General features: G+C 28.9%; 1 protein-coding gene across 1 annotated transcript in view; it reads left to right on the top strand.

Moving 5' to 3' along the window:
* The first annotated feature begins 9,182 nt into the window (after positions 1 to 9,182).
* LOC123292016 (paired box protein Pax-1-like) overlaps positions 9,183 to 23,774 on the top strand; it is a 68,638-nt gene continuing 54,046 nt past the window's right edge. The window contains exon 1 of the mRNA XM_044872515.1: positions 9,183 to 9,230. Coding sequence (XP_044728450.1) covers positions 9,212 to 9,230 — 19 coding nt within the window. The 5' untranslated portion in view covers positions 9,183 to 9,211. The remainder of the gene's footprint in view (positions 9,231 to 23,774) is intronic.

Below are 23,774 nucleotides of genomic sequence, written 5' to 3'. Positions count from 1 at the left end.
AAGTATAGATAAACTTTACATACGGACACTGTACGCGTAGAAGAAATGTCTGGAAATGCCTAAAATCTTCGTGTAAACACTAATTTTACAAGTAGATCACTACTTAGTAAATGTATAAGATTTTAGATACATCATTCGTCAAGTCTATTTCAAAGAATATAATGTTTATTTGTGTTGTTTTTTTAAGTTTAACTATGCACTAAACATACAACACGCGTATACAACACGGCTCATTGGTCATGTCAACTTTATATAATGCGCTTGGTTTGTAAATGTTCCAAGTACATTTTAACCTGCCCGCCAAATTAATCTTCAAAACCATCGTATCTTATAAATATTTTTAAAATTTATATAGTTCATTTCAAAAAATATTATCTTAATATCAAAACTTGTGTTATAATATTTAGAATTGAGGATTGGATAGCCACTTGTCTTCTTTGTTTTTTCATCATTTTAGTAAGTTTGCTATGCTTATACATGCTACTTAGCAACTTTCAAATAAACAATTAATAGACTAAGTGTATCTAAATAAAACCAAGCACTTGGATGACCGAGCTTTACTCATTTTAAAGCTTGGGCATCCAGGTGCTTAGTGCGTTATATATTCCTAACATTACAGGTTGGTAAAAAAATATTTATCCACATTATATCTTATAATATATGAAATTTGTCTTACTAACATTTAATAACAGCCGATTGGCATATAACCATGAAGCCAGCTTGTCAGCCAGCACGTTTGTTTTAACTTCTAGGTCCCTCAATAAGATCCGTATGTTCAATAGCAGTAAAGCAGAATAAAAGGAGTGTCAACACACTTCCATGGGGAACTCAATTTTTTGACAGCTTCACGTTGGGTATGATGTGGCTAGGCACAGATACGGATTGATGTCGCTCTATTAATATTAGGGTAGTCAAATGCCCTAGTTAAGCCACACAACAAAGTAGTAGTCAACCATTTGTTATCAGTTGCTTTGAGGATTTTTCCAACGTACTCCACTGCAGCAGTGGTTATCACCTCATTTTTCGTATATCCTGTTGCTTAAGTGATAGTAGGTTGATTTTTATTAAGAAGCATATAATTCGTTTTGTTATTGCTGCTTCTAAAATTTTACTAATGGGCGAAATTAGCTAGGTATGAAGTTGACGACCAAGTTTTTTTCCCCTTTGGGAGGAATACTCTTTCTTACAATCCTTTGAAAAAACAAGATGATTAAAATTTGTAAACGTTCGATCCTGGATTTTTCTCGTCGGACCTGTTCGTCTCTTTGAACTTTTTTTGTTGGGAGGCTTATAATTTTAATTTTTTGGAATTGATGGTAAATATTAACAAAAGGGTAGTTCTGCGATAGTAATACCTATTTCCTTTTTGTGTTACTAAGACAACGTCGGCTATGAACTTTTTTAATATATTGATCTCCGAAAGTGAGTCCCTTTTGTCCTCGCGTTGCTCGTACCTATCTCTTGATCTATTTTTCTCTCGTTTATATTGATATATCCTGAAGAAGAGCAGAGATAGAGATCGACGTCATCTAGGGCTATCTCAATACTAATTTTTATCGTGAATCAGATTATTTTCGATGTTTTGAAGGGTTTTATCTTTACATAGACGACGGTATAGTTCACTATTCATAATCTTATCATACCTCTTAGTGGAAACTTTCCTCAATATTATTTACTTCAGAAAATTTGTGATAGTATTATTTAAGTGAAGTAGATACGTATTTATATATCGAATTTATTTCTGTTTCATTCTATTTTAAATATATACTAAACTTACGTACTTATTTTTATTTTTGATTATTTTTGTTTTCTGCTTGACAAATTGTGTTGACAGTTATTCGCTTACAATTTGCTTTAACAAAATTCTTATACATACGTAAAATATATTATTCATTTATACATATGATCAGTTCATTTTCATGTGTGCAAAATGATTTTGGAGAATAGTTTCTTTTTTTTGTAAATGAAATAAAACATGTTATGTTTTTTGTGTCTAACAAGCAAAATAATTAGTACTTAAATGTTTTGTAAATTTGAAATATTTAATTCAATATGTTGAATATTGGTGATAGTTATGCATGGAATTTATTGAAAGCTTCATTTCTAGAATTAATCATTTAACAATATGTCCCAGTAATCATTAAAATAATACAAAAAAAATTTTCTTGAATCTGTTTAAATTTTGCGTTAGAGATTGGTAATATATACTGAGTGTCCCGTTACTTGGTGGCCATAATTTAAGAGGGTATTCTTTTGACAAATATAAGTCGAAAAATGCCTCAGATACTTTTGTCCCAAACCCAACAGATGGGGAGTTATGTGAGCTATTATATTTAACCAATAAAGTTGAAACATTGTTGTGTAAGGTAGTTTAATGTTTTATTTATTAAAAATTTTTGTATTGCTGAAACAAATATAATTAAAGTTTTGGTTCAAAGTCTGTAAAGAATATTACTTAAGTCTCTAAAGAATATCTGAGTCGTCTTTTAAGAATGCAGCAGCAACCATAATACATTATAATTATGTTTACAGTTTTCTGACCTCCGAGGTCACCAGTTTTAACTCCTCTTGAGTTTTTTCTTTGGAGACATGATAGTGCACATAACTCCTTAGCTTTTGGGTTTAGTACAAAAGTAGGTATATGAGGCACTTTCAGCTTAAAATTGTCAAAAGAATACGCTCTTAAGCTATGGCCATCGAGTCACGGAACACTCTGTACATTAAGAAATTACCTCGATGGATATGGGCTACCTCCATGGGATAGATAAATGTATCTCACTGGGGACTATGTTAGCATCAAAAAATTCATTTCAACATTATTTTATTCGTCCGAATGAAGTAGTAAATAAACAATTTTTACCCTGACGACGGCGGGGATCATGCGTATATGTTTATTCAAATATTTTAAAGCAAACGATGTTTTCATAAACGGTTGCAAGTGAACGGTAGCATGAAATTTTTCAAGCTAGCACATCATTCAATTCAAGCACCGGTGATGTGTAAACTCTCTTTCAGATATCTATTTCAGTCGGCTGTGCTTATCAAAGTTCACATAAAATTTTTAATTTGCCGCCAGATATACAAAAATATTACTCTTACATTGATAATTTTTAAATATAATTAAAGAAAATGCTAATTGAAAAGTAATGCTATAGTATTATACATATAGTAAATCCAGGGTTTGTTTGCCAATGAAATATTTTAAAGTGTTTCATGAAGAAGTATGGTTGACATTTTCTATAACATAAACATTTTTGACATGACATTTTCTATAACATTAACATGTAAAGAATTGCAAATTAGTCATAACAGCGTCCTTTATCGCCAAAATTTTTCACTGGAAGCGTTGGCATCGATTTTATTGTCCCTACCATGACTACGCACACAACGAATAAGGTTGAATATTGTTTACTAAATATACATATAATAAGAATTTATTGTGTGTGTTTGCGTATAGAAGAAATAATTAAATTTTCGGTTTCACTTTAACAAATTTTTACTTTATCCAATTTATGATATTTGTATAGTAATCAAAATTGGTATGAATTGTTTTTACATTTTAAAACTAATTAAATTCCTTGGCAAATGAAACCTAATGCAAATCAAATATATATATATATATATATATATATATGTAGGTACTTCAACATTCTATGTGTGTGACCATGGTATAACATCATAATGTACCATAATTCACACTCTTATATACCTATAATCACCTGTACCGATTGTAACTAAAGATGATTTTTCAACGTTACTCTAGGAAATAGCTACTCTAGAAATAAATCATCAATATGTGTGATTGAAACATTGAAAACTCTAAATGTTTCTCTTACATGCATCCACTACTCTGAGCGCTCAGTTGGTATCCAGTTGTAGCACTTCAAATGGTATTTCTAATAACTTGGGGTAGCTGAGGATATTTTCCCACTTATATTTCGCTTACTTTTATTTGGAACCTATCAAACGCAAGAATGCAAGTTTAAAATTTAAAGCATACATGTTACCATTTATACATGGTTTATTCAATGTACATCAGGTTGTTAGATCAAAGGTACATCAAGAATCAAATAAATTTTTTGTCTCTTCGAAAACAAAACACAATTGACAATCAATCTTCCGTCTACCTGAATTCTCATAAAATACCGTTAGTATTTGCTCACGCTCTATTTAAAACATAAATAACTTTTATTTTTCAAATGGCATATGTGTTCGAAACTTTTTCTATCTTCATACAATTTTATATATTTTCGTATTATGAGTTGTTCAGGTTTTTCAACCTATCTACAGCTACAGAAATTGTGAGAATTTCTGCGCGAGAATAAAGGTGTAAACAGAAAAATATTAACTTTTCGGGCCTGTTCGTTTATTCGTTAGTTCGTTTAATATTAGTTGTACTCAGTAAATTGAAAAAACTTGTGATAGAAATGTGATGAATTAGTTAAAATGAATTTAATTAGATCCATTTTTTCTCTGCTCTGATATTTTCACTCGCAAACATCATTCAATAATCACACAATTAGCTAGTGCACTAAACAATTAGTTTATATAAAATTATGTAGGGATTATGATTTACAAAATTAAAGAATATGTAGAACGCGTGAGTAAATCTCTCATCACGTGACTAAAGATTATCGAACCGTTGATGCGAGTGCTGACGGGTTAATACCAATAGTGTTTTATAAATACATGTTACATATGAGTCCAGGTATTACATCTTACCCTATTATGAATATTTATTATGCTTACATAATGTTATCTGTTATCAAATAAAAATATTAATTCTTGTGGCATTACTAATTTTTACTTTATATACTCTAATGATTTTTCATTGAAACATTTGTAAACATTTGGTGAAAAAATATATATAGCGTTAATTTTTGTTCTTCATACAACAATAATATTGCCACTTTCCAGGGAAAACTTGATAATAAAAACGTTATGCTAAATACAGTTGCATTTGTTTAAAATGTAAATAAAATAGTAGGAACACGAAGTCGAGTGGTAGAGGAGAACATTTAAAAATAATTATGGTTGCATGGCTTGTTAGCTACTAAAACCGCTTTTAATTTAATTTTTGAGATGACAAAATTCACTAGGCATGTGGCGGATTTAGGCTTGATGCCGCCCTAGGCTCGGTTTGATATGCCGCTCCCGTGATTTTGTCGCGATATTCGTGTTCAGCGATCCCAAAAACCCGCAGTAACTAGTTTGGACCGATTATATAACGAATTTCCCGAAAACTCCAGGAGACGACGAGGATACTGTTTACCCTCGACACCAGGTACCTCGGAGACCAATTCTGACGTGTTTGATTGATGTGCAGCAACCCCAAATCCCTAACTGTTCAAATTTTTCGAGCTGTGACCGTTTTTAGTGTTTTGTATCTGCTACTAAATACAACTACCATATATGTACAGCGCACTCTATAAATTACGCTTCGCGCATGAATAATAATTTATAAGTGTATAAAATGTGTTAAATTATGTTTTATATAAGGTTTCTTTCATTCAGAGCGCGAGGAAAAATTATTATTTCTTATATAGAAAAATATTTGAATATTTTTTAAACAATATATACGTATATAAAATAATATTGTAATATTTTAACGTAAAAATTATTACTAAGCTGTTTTACTGTGAAGCATGGTATGATTATTAATATAACTATATCTTGCGAGAAGTCGTAATTCAATTATTATTATGATAAGAACAAGAAATATAATTATTAATAGTAGGGGAGCCAAGGATGCTAAATCGGGATTTACTCGAGCGTCGAAGAGACCTATTGGATTGCGAAGCTTAGATGATAAGAAGAAAAAAATATCATATAATATATACACTTTCATCGGTGGGGGGAGCGGCTATAAATTTTCAAAAATGTAAAAAAAAACAGTTGCATGGACATACTCGAGCGCATCAGATATTAATAGCATCCATGTCCTACGTTTTTTTGAAAACATACGTATGTTAATCTGATTGTTTCCATGATGGGGGTGGTCGCGCGTAAGGGTTGAAAACGGAAACAAAAAAAATTTAATCGAGCGCGTCAGATTTTCAAAGGGGATGTTAAGTGAACCTAAAAGAAGGCTCTTATATAATAATCTGACGATTTGGATGTGACCTAAACTCGCAGCCATTATAAGAATGTGCAAAAAAAAATCGCCATTTTGAAATACTCGAGCGCGTCAGATTAAGATATATATGGTTCATTTATATATCTTAAACGTGCTGTCTCATAATCTGACGATTATCTGGAGGGATTCGCCTAAACTGACAATGGAAAGAATTTTTTTTTGTATTTTTGTATTTTGACAGTTTTTTGTAAATTAGTTTCACCACAAAACACACACTTTACATTAATGTCACTCATAGTAACTTTTTTTCAAATTTTAATTCACATAATAAACATCAAAATCGCAAAATAATTTCAGGCGTTACAAATACGTTGTAAACAAAACCATCTGTGCAATCAGCTGTCATGGCGTCATGGCAACAGAACCCAAAGTGGGGACGGAGTGAGAGAGTCATAGATAGAGAAAGAGTGAGAGAGGAATAGAAACGCGAGAAGGGGAATACCGGCATCACGTAGCTGCATGCATTAAACTTTATCGATTATTTTTCCTTACTTCGGCTTACGGAAATCGTCAGATTATATATTATTTGTGAACGTTGAATTATTACCTTCAAAATAAAAAAAAATTTAGCCACGCTCGAGAAAGTCGAGATGACGTTTTTTTTTTACAAGTTTGTAACCCACCTACTTCTTATCGTCAATCGAAAATTGTCAGATTAGTGGAATATACACTTTTTAGCATATAACTAACTTACCCTACCTTAATCTGACGCGCTCGAGAATTTCAGATGATCAATTTTTTTTTACTAATCTGATCCTTTATCCTTGACGCGCGGCCACATATACGGGGCTAATACTTAGTGGAGGTATTTAATGGGGTACTAGGTTCCTCCCTGTATGTTAATCTGCCGCGCTTTAGTAAATCCCAAAATCCCCTCTTGGGCTCCCCTACTATAATATAGTTACTTGTAAAAGTCTTGGTTAACACGGAATTGGACCCTCCAGGATAAAAATTTCCAATAAAAAGATGATACTGGCTTAAAACGGACTTTAATCTCGCCGACTTCCAAATGGGACTCGGAAAACATCAAAATGCAAAGTATGCGAAGGTATGCAGGGTGGGTCATTTTAATCTATAACGGTTAATACAGCTCATTTTGTAATTAACCAATCAAAAAATAACTCAAACAAAAATTGTAAATTCTGACATCAGATTGGACCTAGTTCTTCGGGTTTCTTAAATAGCCAATTTAGAACCTAAACGGTAAGAGATAGAATAACACTTTAAATTTGAAAATTGATCTTCATAAAAAAACTAAACTTCTATAAGTTTAGTCCCAAGTTTGTAACGCTTACAAGTATTAATACTATGAACAATTTGGTATAGGTGTTCATAAAATCACCTAATTAGTCCATTTCCGGTTGTCTGTCTGTCCGTCTGTCATCACGATTGCGCAAAAACGAAAAGAGATATCTAGCTGAAATTTTTTAAGCGTGCTAAGGACGTAAAAAATGAGTTCAAGTTCGTAAATGAGCATCATAGGTCAATTGGGTCTTGGGTCCGTAGGACCCATCTTGTAAACCGTTAGAGATAGAACAAAAGTTTAAGTGTAAAAAATGTTTCTTATGAAAAAATAAACAGCTTTTGTTTGAAACATTTTTAAGTAAACATCACTGTTTACCCGTGAGAGAATAAATTATGCGCAAATTGTATAGTATGTTTTAAATGGGAATATCAATTATATATGTGTGACATGTATGTGTAATGTGACAGAGTAATCAACACTGTCTATACATGGTATTTCAACAATTAACTCAGTCAATTGTTTGTTTTCACTTGTTTAAATTATTTTTTGTTACTATTATGGAATGTTATCTGCGCTTCCACCATCAAATATTTTTTGTTTAATCGTTAATCAAATACTAAAGAACAATTTTAACATGAGTTTTAAAAAATGTTAGTTGAAAACCCCTCTATTTAACGTAATTCAAGATTTGAATAATAAATTCCGACGGATGTAAACATTATTTTACATAGAAATACAATCCAAATTCTTCAACTCAAATAATATTTATGAAAGTTTATGTATATCTTCCAAAAAAAAGTAGAAGTAGGTAATAAAAAATATCGCTGAATAAAATTGATAAAATTATTATTAGTGTCTTATCATCGCATAGCTTCTATAGTTTGAGAAATGCAATTAAAATGTGTTATTTTGTTTTGAATAAAATGCAACAATATATCGAAAGTGATTTGATTCCTTAATAAATAAGTTTGTAAATCCATACCTTTTCAGTGGATATTGTACAAAAATATTGTACATACTTAATATGTATACACATATTGGGGGGTACTTAATAAAACTTAAACATAAAGCTTTAAAAAAAGGTATATAATTGCACCAATAATAATACAGCTCTAACATGATTTGAAATGAACAGCCATTTTGTTCAACTATAGGCGGGTATTACAAGTATGTTCAAACACATCCCACTTGTATTATTAATATATTATATCCGATATATGTGTTGTAAAACTACTAACTCAACTGAAAGAGAACTATATTGAGAAATTTTTAAAACAAAAGGATATACTTCATTTGAATATTGAACATTTAGATGGTCGCAACGACTACACACTGCAACATTACAAACTTACGGGTCACGTAATACGGTTTAATTCATTAATTAATATTGGTTTTGTTTCATTTACTTTGAACAATTTTATATCAACAACGACTTTTATTCTAATTCGTCCAAGTGATTTCCTACAAAATATTTGTATTTATTATTTATTTAATTTTATTTTGGCGGTTTTTTTTTTTAAAATTTGGGTGAAATTTTAATGTGCGTAGTGCGTGAAAATTTTTTTTTGTGAGTGATACATTTTTTTTTGAATTTTTACGAATAATTTTTTCAGAAAATTTTTAAACATGTTTCGTTTATAATTATGATTGTTTATTAGTGAAAATTTCTATCTGTATATTAACAAAAAACTGTGATAATTTGTATAAAAAACTTTTTTTTTATTGTGAAAATTTGGTAAAATGTTTTAAAATAAAGTTTAATTCAACGGACATAAGTGAAGCGTTTTTGTTTAGATTTTTTGTATGTTTGGAAAATTGAAAATATTTGCATGATGAATCCGTGCCCAGGTCAGTTGCCTTTCCTTTTTTTTAGTTTATATTGTTTTTTTTTTTGTTTTTTGTTTTTTTTTTTAAATTAAATTTATATGTTATAAATGATTTTTATTTTTAATATTTGGGCCTAATATTAAATATTTTTAGTTTTTCAAGCTCGATTTAGAAAGATTTTATAATATATTTGAATCATCATAATCCGATTTATAAGTTGCACAGTTTGGTTTTTTCATTTTTTATTTGTAATAAATATGTGAACACAGCTCAGGTTTTCCTATTTCATTTTTTAGCGCCTTTGAAAAGAATAAAAATTATCATTTGCCCTTTTTCTGTCATGTCAGAGCATCCAAGTGTTTATCGGGGTTCACACAATTAATATACACAATTTTACTTTTTGACCCGCTTATAAAAACTTCAAATGACATAAGTAGTTAACAGCTAATGCTTAATAGAAAATAATTATTCTAGATAAAACGAGTTACTCTGCATCAATTGTACTTTTAATGAAATGTGCACTTATTTCATGAAAAAATTTGATTTTGAATTGAAAAGTGATGTGACATTACATAGATGTGTACTCCAAGCGATTTTTTGTAGAATGGTTCATACAGACATAGAAAAAATTTTTTGCTTGAAAATAGTTACCTAAATAGTTTTGGTTGATTGATCATTTGGAAAAGTTTCTGGGAACGTCGGCATATTGTAATGATGAGAGTTCGTTTCAGCTGTGTAATAGACGATAAAACTACATTAAAACAGTTAAATTAAATGTTATATTCATTACATTAATTCAAATTTTTGATTTTAAATATAAAATTATTAAAATTTTTTAACACAAAATTTCGATTTTAAAATGTTCATAAATATAATGGAATACATTTTTTTCGAAATATTTTTAAGTTTTTAGCAAAAAATCTTTTATTTAGTCCAATAAGAGACAAATTTCGTTTTATTTTTGTTCCAACCGTTTTGGTACATTTTAAAAATATTTTTTTGCTATATTTTCTTTCGTGGCCTAAACGGCAGATTTTGGTGTTTTGTGTAATTTATTACAAATAATACCTACCTATGTCTAAATTTTTTCAATCGTAAAATTGATTTCTTAAAATAGATATCCAATCGATTATTTTATTTATGTAAAAAAAAAATTAACGAAAAAGTTAGTTAAAGCTTTTTCAAACATTCAATCTAAGTACACCTTGCGACGGCAATGATTTGCATAAAATAATATTTTTTATTAATTATCAAATATTTTTTTATTAATAAGGTATTAAATTAAATTTATAAAATATCGTCTTGGATTAAATTAAAAAATTATTTATTTAACTACAATTTTTGTGTCTATAGTGACTATTGTATAGTCTATCTGCAGGTATCTGATCAAACGTATTCAAAATAATACTGTACAATAATTTATTAAAATGCTTATTTCATTTATCTGCCATAAAATTTTTCGAACGCAGCTCGCTAAACTGGTTGTCCGATTATTTAAATAAATTAATATTTTCAAAAGTAGGGAAGACCGGGTACGAAAGTAACACTTTGTACTTTCACCTTGGTTGCTGGTTAGGTGTTTGTATTTTAATGAAATTATTATATCCATATATAACTTCCGTGCATGATCTTTACATTAGCATCTTCATTTTCCTTATAATTGAATATTTTATATGAATCACATAGACTTAAAAAGAATCGTAAGTTGTTACTTTCGGCCACGTTAGCGGATCGAAAGTAACACTTTGGCGGGTCGAAAGTAACATGAAAGTTACTTTAAAGAACAAAGGGGTTTGTAATAAATATGCTATGATATAATAAATCTACAAATGACTTATATTAGAAAAGTTTATATGAACAAGAAAAATAAACATCTACATACAAAAATTATATATTTTATGAAAACAAATCAATATTTTTAACTCCTCGAAAGAAATTTTCTTACTTTAAGTAATGAGATTAGTATATGATAATCATATATTCTAATCAGATTATTCAATATCAGTCTTAAGTAACATTTTATTAGTATATTTGTGTACTCACTTGTGTAAGTAATATGTTACAGAGCTATGTTACTTCAGTATATTCTACTAGATTTTCTGGTAAAACAATAAAGATAATCTTAAAAAGGATGGTGGTAGCCAAAAACGAATTAAGATACTGTACAATCAATGTAATCAAGAAATAATATGCAAACATTCAGATTAATATCAGGCTATTAATACGATGTAAATATCAAATAAATAAACTTTAAAAATTGTACTTTTGACTTGTAAAATCAAGTATTTTCAATGTAAACCATATTGTATATGTATTACATTTCCATCCATACAAATACATTTATAAAGTAATAAATCGTTACCATGGAAAAAGCCTGAAATAAAACTCATGCACGATGTCAATAGGTAATATTAAGATATAACATAAAATAATTATTGAACTATAAATCTTAATGTTACTGTTTACTGCTCCAATCACCTTAATATAAAAATATGATATTTTAATTTCCCCGCATTTCTCAATGAATCGTTTGAAGTTTAACAAACTTCTTTAATTTATTCAGAAAAATATATGAATCATATTTCAGTACGAGATCAAAAGCCTTAACATAGTTGGTATTCTTATATACATACAAAAAAAAAAAGAACATTTTTCTATTCATAAATTTTAATAAACATCTGTTTTGTCTGAAACACAAAATCATTTGAACATATAAAATATATTTAAAACCACGCCTAGGTCGTATAATTAAGACAACATAGTAAATTTGTAATTTTTGCTCTGTTAAGTCACGAATCAAAATCTACACTCAAAGGCTTAGAAGAATTTAAAACAAGTGAAAACAAACAATTGACTGAGTTAATTGTTGAAATACCACATTATACATACATACATATGTCACACACACATAACTGATGTACCCATATAATACTACAATTTACGCATAATGTGCACTCTCACAGGTAAACAGTGATGTTTACGAAAAAATTCTAACAGAAGTTGTATATTTTTTTATAAGAAACATTTTTTATATTTAAACTTTTGTTCTATCTATAACGGTTTACAAGACGGGTCCTATGGACCCAAGACCCGATTGACCCATATTGCTCATTTACGAACTCGACCTCACTTTTTATGTCCTCAGCACTTTATAAAAATTTCAGCTTGATATCTCTTTTCGTTTTTGAGAAATCGTGATGACAGACGGACAGACAGACAGACGTTCCGGAAATGGTCTGATTAGGTGATTTTATGAACACCTATACCAAAATATGTTCATAGCATCAATATTTTTAAGCGTTACAAACTTGGGACTAAACTTAATATACCTTGCATATTTCATATATGCATGGTATAAAAATTACTCTCTAGATGCTCATCAATTAATTTTACCTATTAAATTTGTTTGAAAAAAATAGTAGTAGTTTCAAAAAAAAAAAGATTCTATCATAAAACCATTAATTAATAATAATAATAATTAATTAAAAATTATTAATATATATTTATTATAATTATTTTTATATTAATTTAGTAATTTGTGCAGGATGTTACCTCTTGACCTTATAAAGATATTGATAACTATATATTATTGTGTCGCATGTGAATTATATGTGAGATAAATATTGAAATGAGTTTATTTTTAATCTCATTTTTATTTAAAACAAAAAAAAAATAGAAATTATTTAAACGTATTCAGGAAAATTGGGCAATTAATGAAAAATTAAGAAGAAAATTTTTAGCTTCTATGTAATTGAATAAAAATGAATGTATGTATGTATGTGTGTTTCTGTTCTGTAAATATAAAAAAAATTGCCACATGGATAACATAAGTGGCTTGCTCACGCGTCGGAAAATCGTCTTATTTTTTATCGAACTTATCAGAGGGAAAACCAAAAATATTATGTATTTACACGTCAATAAAGAGAATATGTAACAAAACACTGTTTTACATGTGCCGGGAAAAACATTAAAACTACTTTGTTTATCGGGTTTATTGAAATTGCGAGTAAGATCAGTAAAAAAGCGAATGGGGCCTGTATTTACTCCTAATCTTATTATGGTCATTCAATATTACACACATTAACAAAATAAATCGTAAGCACGAATTATGCGATCCTATTAACCATGTTGTTTGAACAAATTCGCAAACTAAGCAATTTGAGCCCTTTAACAGTGGTCCGAATGTCACATCCATGGACATATGATATTTAGATTTTTTTGTTTCTCGACAGTTTGTTTCTTACAAAAAATGACAGCAAGCTAAAACATAAATCCACTTTTGTATCCGTTTCGACAGTGACTTGAAAATCTTTTTTAGTAGTGTTTTGTAATGTCATTTACGTGAATTTTTTACCTAAACACGACGGGCATAAAATATTTCCGAACACGCTGCATTTCGAAAACATTTCCATTTCCATTGATCCGAAACTCGCGCTACGGTGAAATATATAAAATCAGCAGTACCTTTTTAAAACGATAAAAAGTATGTAAGTTTTTACCAGCTCGTTTGAATTTATAGAAATCGACATTTTTAAGTTTTTATTATCGTCTTTCCATGTTTCGATGGGGAAAAATTGTCAAAATACAAAAATTAAACATGAAAATAAAAAATTTGATTCCTATGAATTCGACATACGATCCACTACTAGTTTAGGCTAAGTTAGTTCGCCTTTTTACGAGAAACACACTTAGGTCATTGGTCCATTGCGGTACCACCTTTTCGCTGGTAATCCGTCGATTATCATCTGGTCAATTTTTTGAGAGGATGAGCGCTGAGTACACCTTCTTCATGCATTACCATGCAGGACTTCAGCTTATCGCTGCTATTAACTACATTAATTTTTTTTGTGGCGGCGGGAATTTAACCCACTATCCTAGGTATTCCGCGGACGAAATTGTACTCTCTAATCGACTAAGCAAATTAGGGCTGACACTACCTACAATTAAAATCACATATATATCTATTACCAACAAACATTAATCCTTCCATTGATAAAAGAAAATAATAATAGGATTTTTGCTTCTTTGACAAACTCACAGCCTATTATTTAAATCAATATATTTTTCAAAAAAAAAATCAATAATTTTCTACCAGTCTCGATACTTAAGTATGCTTTTCCCACCTCTTCCACCAAAATTTTGTTTGTAATGTTTTTTCTATTGTTTTGACCTCCATGAGAATGTTGTTAAAACTTAAGAACAAACTTTTTTTGGGTTTAAATAGAGGTCTAAAATTTGTTTAACGAAAACTGCTATAACTTTTGAAAGGTGATAAATATAACTTTCTCTTGAAAAGGTACCTTTATGAAACTTGTGGAAATATTCTAAAGTAATTTTATTGAAAATTAAATATTTGAAAAAAAAAAACCTTAAAAAAATGGGTTAAGTGCTAAGTAAAATAAAAAAAATTTAAGGATGTATCCTTTTATTACTTTAAAAAGTAAATAAATAATTATTTCCCCAGAGCTACCCATAGATCAAAAGCTTGAGTTTGTAATGAGAAACAAGATTTTCTGCACATTTTCAATAGACTGGTGAAAAAATTACAATTTTAAGACTTAAAAACGAAGCGTATGAATAAAAGTATGGTGGAAAGAAAAAAAAAACGCTTTCACTTTATTGAGAATATAAGTTTTTCTATACGAGAAAGATTTATAGAAAAAGAGGGTTTGTAGAAAGCTCGTGGGATAAAACGATCAAAAATATAATATCCAGTTTGTACCAATTTATTTCCATTGTAAAAATTTTTTCTATAAATATGTATATTGAAGTTATGTGAAGTCGCACTACAATTTATCCAATTTTATTTATTAAACTGTGTAAGAAGAATTGAAAATACATTTTCTGCGATTATCAAATACATTCGCATTAAAACATGCACGCAAGTTGTTATATTTTATAACTTTATAATTTTATAAATATTAAATTACTTTACAACTGTTTGTAATACAATATTATTTATGGATAATTCGAGTATATTTTGGTTAAAGGAAAAAATTCCACACACAAAAAATTATAAAACAACAAATGTTTGACTTGTTAAACATAATATACAGGTTTAAATCAATTGTTTTGATTTGTAATTAGAAACGGATAATTTAAGAATATAGTTCCTGAAAATTACTGCCTGCTTTCACGTTGTGTTACATATTCTATAATACGCAAAGAATTTCAGTTTGAAACAAAAAATTGGTATTAAATTATACTTTGAGAGCTTTCGAGTCAAAAATTGATATAAAATCATACTTTGAAATCTTTCGAGTCCTTAACAAAGTTCATTATTTTGTTTTTGTCTATTCCTGTCAAACAATGTTAAGAAAATTTTTCCTCAATTTTTGAGAACATTAGTTCTCTGACAGGTTATCACAAATGTCGTTTTTATCCTGGGACACAAACTCTCTATGTTCCATTTAATTCTGCCTGATTACCACCTTCTTTTCCGAGTCTTCTATATCTATAATCTTTTACACGACGTTTCTTACATTCACTTTGCTAACCTGCCTATCTTTTGTCAGAATGTTCATACTTGCCAACCATTGTCTCATTTTCGAATGTAAATCCTTGTAGGCAAACCTTGCTGTTTTGTATAAAGGGCAGAGCTTCTTGGTAATTCGCCACATTTGGTCATATTAAAAAAGTTACAAGCTTTAAAATTTATAAAATATCTATAAGTTATTTCATGATGATTTGAGATGATATCTTTTAAAATTTTTATAGGATTTTATATCTGAATTGATTTGTTTCTGAAAGTTTTTGTTATATTGACTGTTTTTAAGTATTTGTTATATTGAATATTTCAACGAGTGCCTTATGCGTTTTTTAACTTTATAGTACATATTATATAGTTTATTTTATGCTTTGGTATAGTTTAAGGTGATTGTAAACATACAGTATTGTAAAAAAGTTTTGGTTTATTTCACGGTACATACAAATAAACCAAATATTAGTATGCTTTGTAGTCAAGTAATGAGTTATTTTTAGCTTTACAATACCACGCAACTACAAAAATATATAATATATTGTGTGCAAGTGCTGCTTATAAATTTGATAATATAGATATCGCTCTTCAGTCATCAATGATGGACCTTTGATGAACACATAATTAAATTAAAATTTTGTTTTTTTACCATCGGCAAACTTACTACAAGACTACAAGACATAAACTACAAGATTGTCAGAATGTTTTAGGTAGTTTTTTTTTACCACACTCTCTTGATTTTTTGATATAGAAATATCCAATTGAAAAAGATAACCTATATGATTCATCATTTTTTCAGCCAACTTTATACGATAAAATTTGAATAAAAAGCCCGATGACCCAGGAATTGTTTGTGATTTTTGGAAACTTGATTTATCAAAAAATATATTTATAAAGTTTTATTGAAATCCGTAGTATTATTCAATCCTTGCATACCTCCTTAATACAAAATTCGATTGGTATTTAATTTAATTTTTTGTAAATACTTAAAGGTCTTCATTTGAATTATATTGATCTTTTATTTTAATTTTATTGTGTGTGCAAATTCAGAAGTCATACACATACAACATGAACAACAATAAAACATGAGAATAGGTCTATAATATTGATGTGAGCATAATAATCATGAATTATTGCGATTGCGAACAAGAATTGTTCGTTCCAAAATATGTTATAAAAAAATGTTACAAAAAAAATATAAAAAATAGAAGTATAATAAGTTCTTGAATATGTATGTGCCTATAATGTTTTGAGGTAGATGATGTTTCAAAATTATCTTGGTTTATGATAAATATTCTTGAATATTGGTTATTATCATAAGGCTAAAATAACCTTGAATTTTTCCAATGTGAATCTAAAATTTGAATATAGAGATTTAATTTAATCGAACTTTTGATTTTTTTTTTATAAAGCAATTATTTTAATTTTGTAATTATTTCAAATGTATTGTTTTTGATCGTCAATGAATTTTGAATAAGAAGAAATAAGCTTAAAAAATAAATGTAATAATTTAACAACTTATCAAATTTTCTATTATTTTATTATAAATATGCATTTATAAATAAAAATTACTCACTATATATTATTTATTACAATATTTAATATTCGTATTTCTATGAATAATTAATACCCCACATATTTACCATGAATTTGTTTTGTGTAATAAATAATAATCAAATATCTTGTTTGCGCATTTAAATCAAATTTAATCAAATTTTAATTTATAATAAATTTTAACAGTATGTGCTTTTAAAAAATTTCCCCACTTAAGTTTATTATTTGTGTAAAAAAGCCAGTTTTTTGTTCAGTCAATTAACCCCAAAATCTGTAATAAAGATGTAAATTTATCCACAAAACACATAAAAAATCTAAAATCTTCATTTGTAAAATTTTTTTTCACTCAAGTATACAGTCATAATCTGATATATGACAGTAAAAAAATACAAGCAAGTTTAAATTCTGGAACTTTTCTACCAAAAATATCTTATTTTCTATAAAAAAAAACGATGATAAATGCTAAGAAGATGAAGATAAAATTAATTGGCAATTTTTGTTTATTAGGTAGGTACGTATAAGTATCAAAAGGTGTTTATAAGAGTTCCGTAGTTCTAATACCATCTCTTACTAATATTTTTGGTAAACTCTAATTATTCTAGCGAATCGATTTGAAAGACATTATTTTCTACAGGAATTAGGAAATAATTGTATCGTGTAAATGCGATTCATGAGTTGTTTGTGTTTTTACCCCGACTATACAATTGTTAGGGTTATGTGTTTGATCGGTATGTATGTATTTTTGCCTGCACCACCGCCCCCCCCCCTAGCATCTAGACAACTTAATATAATTTGGCAAATGAGATATCGTTAAAAGCGTCTGGATTGTCCGCTGGTCAAGGCAATGTGGTGTTACATTAAATTAAATACAGCACCCTCTAGAGGACATAATGCTACGATCGAAAAACAACTTTCGATTTAGTGGTAGTGTTCGTTTAGTGGAAACTTCATATTTTTTTAGCAGACTCGAGATAATCAATGAACATCTTTTATTCCCTTCTGTGATCAATGATTTTAAAAAAATATTCATTTATTTTTAGCGGTGGGTAAAAAATCTGTAGGATTTATTGACTAAAAAAATAATTTAAGTTGAGGCAATTTGTGATTTTGCATAATCATTTTCACTTACTGAGTACAATTATTGCTTTTTTACATCATCAAAAAATATTATTTTTTTAAATAAAACTAATCATAAATTATTTTTATTGAATTCATTTAAGAACGTGTAATTATTTATCCAAAATATGTAGGATTGTGGAAATTTATGATTAATTTTAAATTACATAAACTATTTACGGTAGGTACTACAGATCACTGGATAAACCCATGAAAAGGTATTCATTAAAGAGATTATTTGGATCAAATTTGTTAAGAAAATTAAATGACATTTATGACACAACTAAATGACACTAATAATTTTCAACTCGATTCGGAGAGGATGTGTGAGTGAGCAAAATCTTAAAAACTGCAAAAAAATAAGATATTTGGACACAAAAAGGTAGTTGGATTCTGGAAAGTTAACGCCCCCAAAAGGCACTACCTTGACACACACTAATTTGTATACACATTTTTAACCTTCAGTTCAATTTGGAGATGAAGTGCCTGTTCTCAAGTGGAGTAACGCGCACTGTATGATCAAGATTGATTTCCAAAGAAAAGGTTGTCAATTAAAACAGTAGTGCAGGTTCGACGTTTTTACGGTTTGGTTCTTTTGGGTACAATGCCATTAATATGATATATTCCGTCACGATGTTAAAAAACCAAAAAAAAGGACAATGAACTTCGTATCTGATAAATAATCAGGAAGTTACGTATAGCACACCTTAAGTATTTCTTATATCATAAGATTCTGTAAAAGATTTTCATTCTAAACAGCACTGAAATTAACATTAACATGAAATTAACAGAGCTTTTAGAAAAATGAATGAAAGATATTCCGCGAGGGTTGCAATCAGAAGTGTTTTAAACTGAGAGAAAGAATTAAAAATTGAAATTATTACCAAAATAAAAATTTTTTTATAATTTAATCAATTTAAAAAAAAAAAAAAAAATACTGCTCTTACGATTATTTTGCATAAGGCTTAGTTTTCGACATAAAATCGAAAAACTTACTAGTATTATTCTTTATTGACATTTTGATCCTTCCCTTTTTTATACCCTATTCAATAATTGTTGCTATTCAATTCAGTATGAATAAATTAGCATAGCTTTTTCTTTTTGAAATTTACTAAGATTTTGCAACTGTTGTCTATTGACTTTTAATACAGTTACAGTATATACACGCATATACATAAAAATACGTCCAAATAAAAACTCCAACTATACTTTATCATCATATTTCAAGTTATACGGTCCAAGTTTCCGATTTTCTATATCGGGTATAAAACCTTTTGATTATGAACAACGTTATAGCTTGTACATGGCGGTAAAAATTATATATTTGTGATTAAATAATACTTTAAAATTCAAAATGGCGTTGTAAAATATGCATTACAAAAATTAAATCACATACTTAATTACAATACTATACATTTTCTTTAACATGACTTGAACATACATATGTCCCTGTAAGTATTGCTGCAGTGTTTGTAAAAAACCTAAGTGGAATTAAAGTTATATTTGATTTATTTGAAAATTATACAGCCTTCATAAATTTTTAAAAATTTCGCTACTTTTTTCAATTTATCAAATAATTTAATTTCCAGTATTTGTTTTCATCTTCCGGTATGGCTTGCTTTTCAAATTAAGCGTGTTAAATGGCGGAGAGCCGTAAGATTTATACCTCGGAATCCAGGGTCAGGTAAAGCTTACTAAAAGAAATTAAAACCAAAAATTTGTGCGATCTTGCCCAGGGAGTGAGAATCACCTCTTCTCTGAGGTGGAAAATTTATGCTAAAGATGACAACGGCAAAAAGTGTCATTTAATCATATCTCGAAAAGTCTATACTTTCCGAGTTATTGGCGATTGAATTTAACGTCAAAAAACTGAAAAATTTGAACTTTTTTGAAGAAAGTATGTGGTATACTTTTTAAAGTAGTATAAAAAACCATGAAAATAAAAAATGTTTCAAATCATTTGCATGGAAATTGACGGAGTTATATTGAAAACATGTTTATTTCGTGTAACAATTTTGAAATAATATTTCGGTCTTGCATGTTATACCTATAAATATATTTTTATAATCGCATAACATATTACATACACCTGATTTAATATTATTCATATGATTGACTTCAAAGCTTCAGACGAACAGCCAGCGGTAACTATTTCTAGCTAACTACAACGGTGGTTTGATCGCGGTAGCTATTTGGATACGCAGCAATTTATTAAGAAATATAAGCTATAGTTTATTTGAACACAGTTTACATTTTATTTTTAAACTATAGCTGTGAACTACCCGCTTCGCTGGGTAACTTCAATTTTAAATACAAAGATTATTGTATGACCTTCACTTCATATGCCGTCACTTATCCTTCTTATGTTCACAATTTCGACGATTTTATTATTTTGGTGCTGAAACCTTATTTTTTTGAAAACAGCCCATGTTACCCGCTGATAATGAAACTTTCTTAACGTGAAATAATTTTTCAAATCGGTTAAGTGCCCAACTAGTACCTACACCTATATCTTGAAGGCTGTGTCCTAGTTCATATACTTTGTTGCTTTTACGTTTCTGAATGAACACCTATTTTGCGTTATTTCGTTACTTTAGTATCATTTTTTGTAATGGCTCCGTAATTCTCTGTATTTCTTCTATATTTTAATTTTCTGGGCCTTAAGCTTTTTTACCGACGTCATCACACAAAAACTTGCATCCCCTATTTTTACCCCCTTTAGGCTATTTTTACAAATTTTGAATGTCGTATTTATTTATATCTAACAAAAGCCTGGATTAAGAAATAACTAATTTTCATACAAACTTGCATCCTCTATGTCAACCCCTTACAGCCCTTTTTACGCATTAAGAAGTATATCCTTTCTCAGGCTCTAGACTATCTCTATATTAAATTTCATTTAAAGGTTAAGATGTTAAAAGCATTTTTAATGATTTTTGGAAAATTTTTATAATAGGTCTAGGATAGCTCTTACGCTGCGCCTATACGCTGCGGCTATATTTTGATGTACAAAATTTGTTCAATTCAAAATCACAAAAAAGTTTTTAACTACATTGGCGATTAATTTCATTGAATAGGGGATTAACGAGATTCAAGTTGACTCATGAATGCGTAGATTATATCTAATTCACGGTTATAATTTATGATTAAAGATTTAGATAATTTGGAAATGTTGTTTAAAAATCTAGAAATATTCAAAGATAAAATTAAAAATATGTTGAATGGATGTACATACATCCGACTTCAAGGTTCGTATCAAAAGAATTACCCCGAAATCGTATTTCCAATAAAAATTAACCATATTCACTTAAATAATTGGTGAACTTTTTCCATATTGTAATACAAATGAAATTAAATTTGTACTTTTAATTAATATTTTCATGTAGTTAGAACTCTAAACTTTGGTCGATTTTATATTTTAGTCCTATGGTGAATTGGTGAATGGCTGTTCTTTAAAGTCATTTGTTTTAACAACAATTTGCTTAGAAATATTAAAACAAAGTATTTTTTTAACTTATTGAACCTACACCGCGTATAATAACAAATTTTTTTTTGTATTTTTTTCAAAATAGATGAAAAAAAAAATCTGTAAATAAAGAGGCTACGGTTGAGTAAAACGTTTTTACTAGCAATCGTAGTTTTATACAATATTTTTTAAATAATTAACTAAAGCGAATTGTTATCCTCAACATGCTTTGTTCTAAAATATATTATGTAAACTCTAAGAACCTATAGGTACATTAAAAATAGTTTCATTATTCTGATTCATATATGGGAGATATGGGAGAGTGTTGAACCTGCGATCACAATTTACATAGTAAACCCGTGGTAATCCGGCCCATGTCTAATCCCAAATAACTATTACTGTAGTTACAATGCAATATATTCGTGGCTAAAATTAGAAAATGATTGAAATCTTATCACTTTGATTTAAGCACTACTTTATAGCCCGAATAATTGGAAAATTCTACAATACCTTGCAAAAGGTTTGTTGGATTACTGCGGGTCCACTGTAGATGTATTCTAAATCAATTTTGTTATGTAACAATAAAATAAGTTTGTCCTTATAGATAAATGTATTTTTTTGTTAATTAAATTTTAAACAACTATCGATAAAAACTTTTAATTATTTATTTAATTAATAAGTGCTCCAGATTCGGGATACAAGACCATAATGTACTATAAGTCACATTGTAATATACTTTGAATCATTCCCACCAATTTGACTTGAAAACCCTCTCTTCAACACGTAATTTTTGACAGTTCTCTACTAGAAAGCAGAATCAATTCACTACTAGAGAACAGAGTGGATTTGAAACACTGAAAATACTAGAAGCTTCCATTTAAGGCATCTTGGTTTCTAAGATTAAAGTAATAGTTTTTACTGCTTTTTTGTTGATTAGTATTTTACTATATATTATTTACTATGACAATCTGTGCATGCGAACCTGTAGCACAGGAAAAAATGTATAATAACATTAGTGGCTTCAGTGATCAGTGATAGTACTGTTGTGATCCAAGGTACTTGATGGTGAGTCTTTTCAAACTATAACTACTCTTCTTTCTATGCTTAAAAAAGAATTATATATAAGAATTATTTAATTTTATATCATTTGTGGATACGAATTTGGATCTAACGATACCATGTCTGGCTCGCTTGAAACATGTTGAAATGTTATTTTCGACCTTTCCGAGCAGGGGTGAACGTTTACCGATAATATAGATTTTACATATATCTACAAAAGTAATCCACCGCCCGGTATGAATTCACACAATTGGGACAATTTTTCACAATTTTGAATGCGTTATTCATGGTCTATTTTCGAAAAAATATCAAAGCATATAGATTATAAAATTTCTATTAGCTGCTAAATTGGCTCTAGAAACACTTTAGTTTTGGATTGTTTTTGCATCACGCACACTATACGTTTCATTCCAGCCACGGTAGCCACGATACTCATAGATAAAATCATACTTAAACACAAATGGGCATAAATTAAGAATTTCAATGAATTCAAAATCATAGCGAATGGATTATTAAGAGTTTAATTTCGATTTAAATTCTCTAAATTTATTTTCTGGCTCATTATTTTCCAAAATCTGAAGGATGATCTATGGTACGTTGTCACCAAGGTGCAACACTAAAGCCGTCACCAAGGTACAACACTAAAGTTTATTATAATAATACTTTTGTATGATTGTATAGCAAGGAACACCTTTAGTGTTTAAACATTTAGTTCACAACAAATTTACTAAAAACAATGTAAATATTTAATAAAAATTTGGTATATACGTTGTTTTTAGTAAGGCTTTTAAACGCCGGGTTTTGTACTGTGTGTGTGTGTGTGTGTGTGTGTGTGTGTGTTAAGTAAGTATAAGTGGAAGTTTCGTATATTGGTTTAGGCTCCAGTTAGTTC

Source organism: Chrysoperla carnea, chromosome 2, assembly GCF_905475395.1.
Source record: "Chrysoperla carnea chromosome 2, inChrCarn1.1, whole genome shotgun sequence".
Lineage (NCBI taxonomy): Eukaryota > Metazoa > Arthropoda > Insecta > Neuroptera > Chrysopidae > Chrysoperla > Chrysoperla carnea.
Note: the sequence above shows the minus strand (reverse complement) of the source record. Positions and strands in the feature narration are given on the sequence as shown.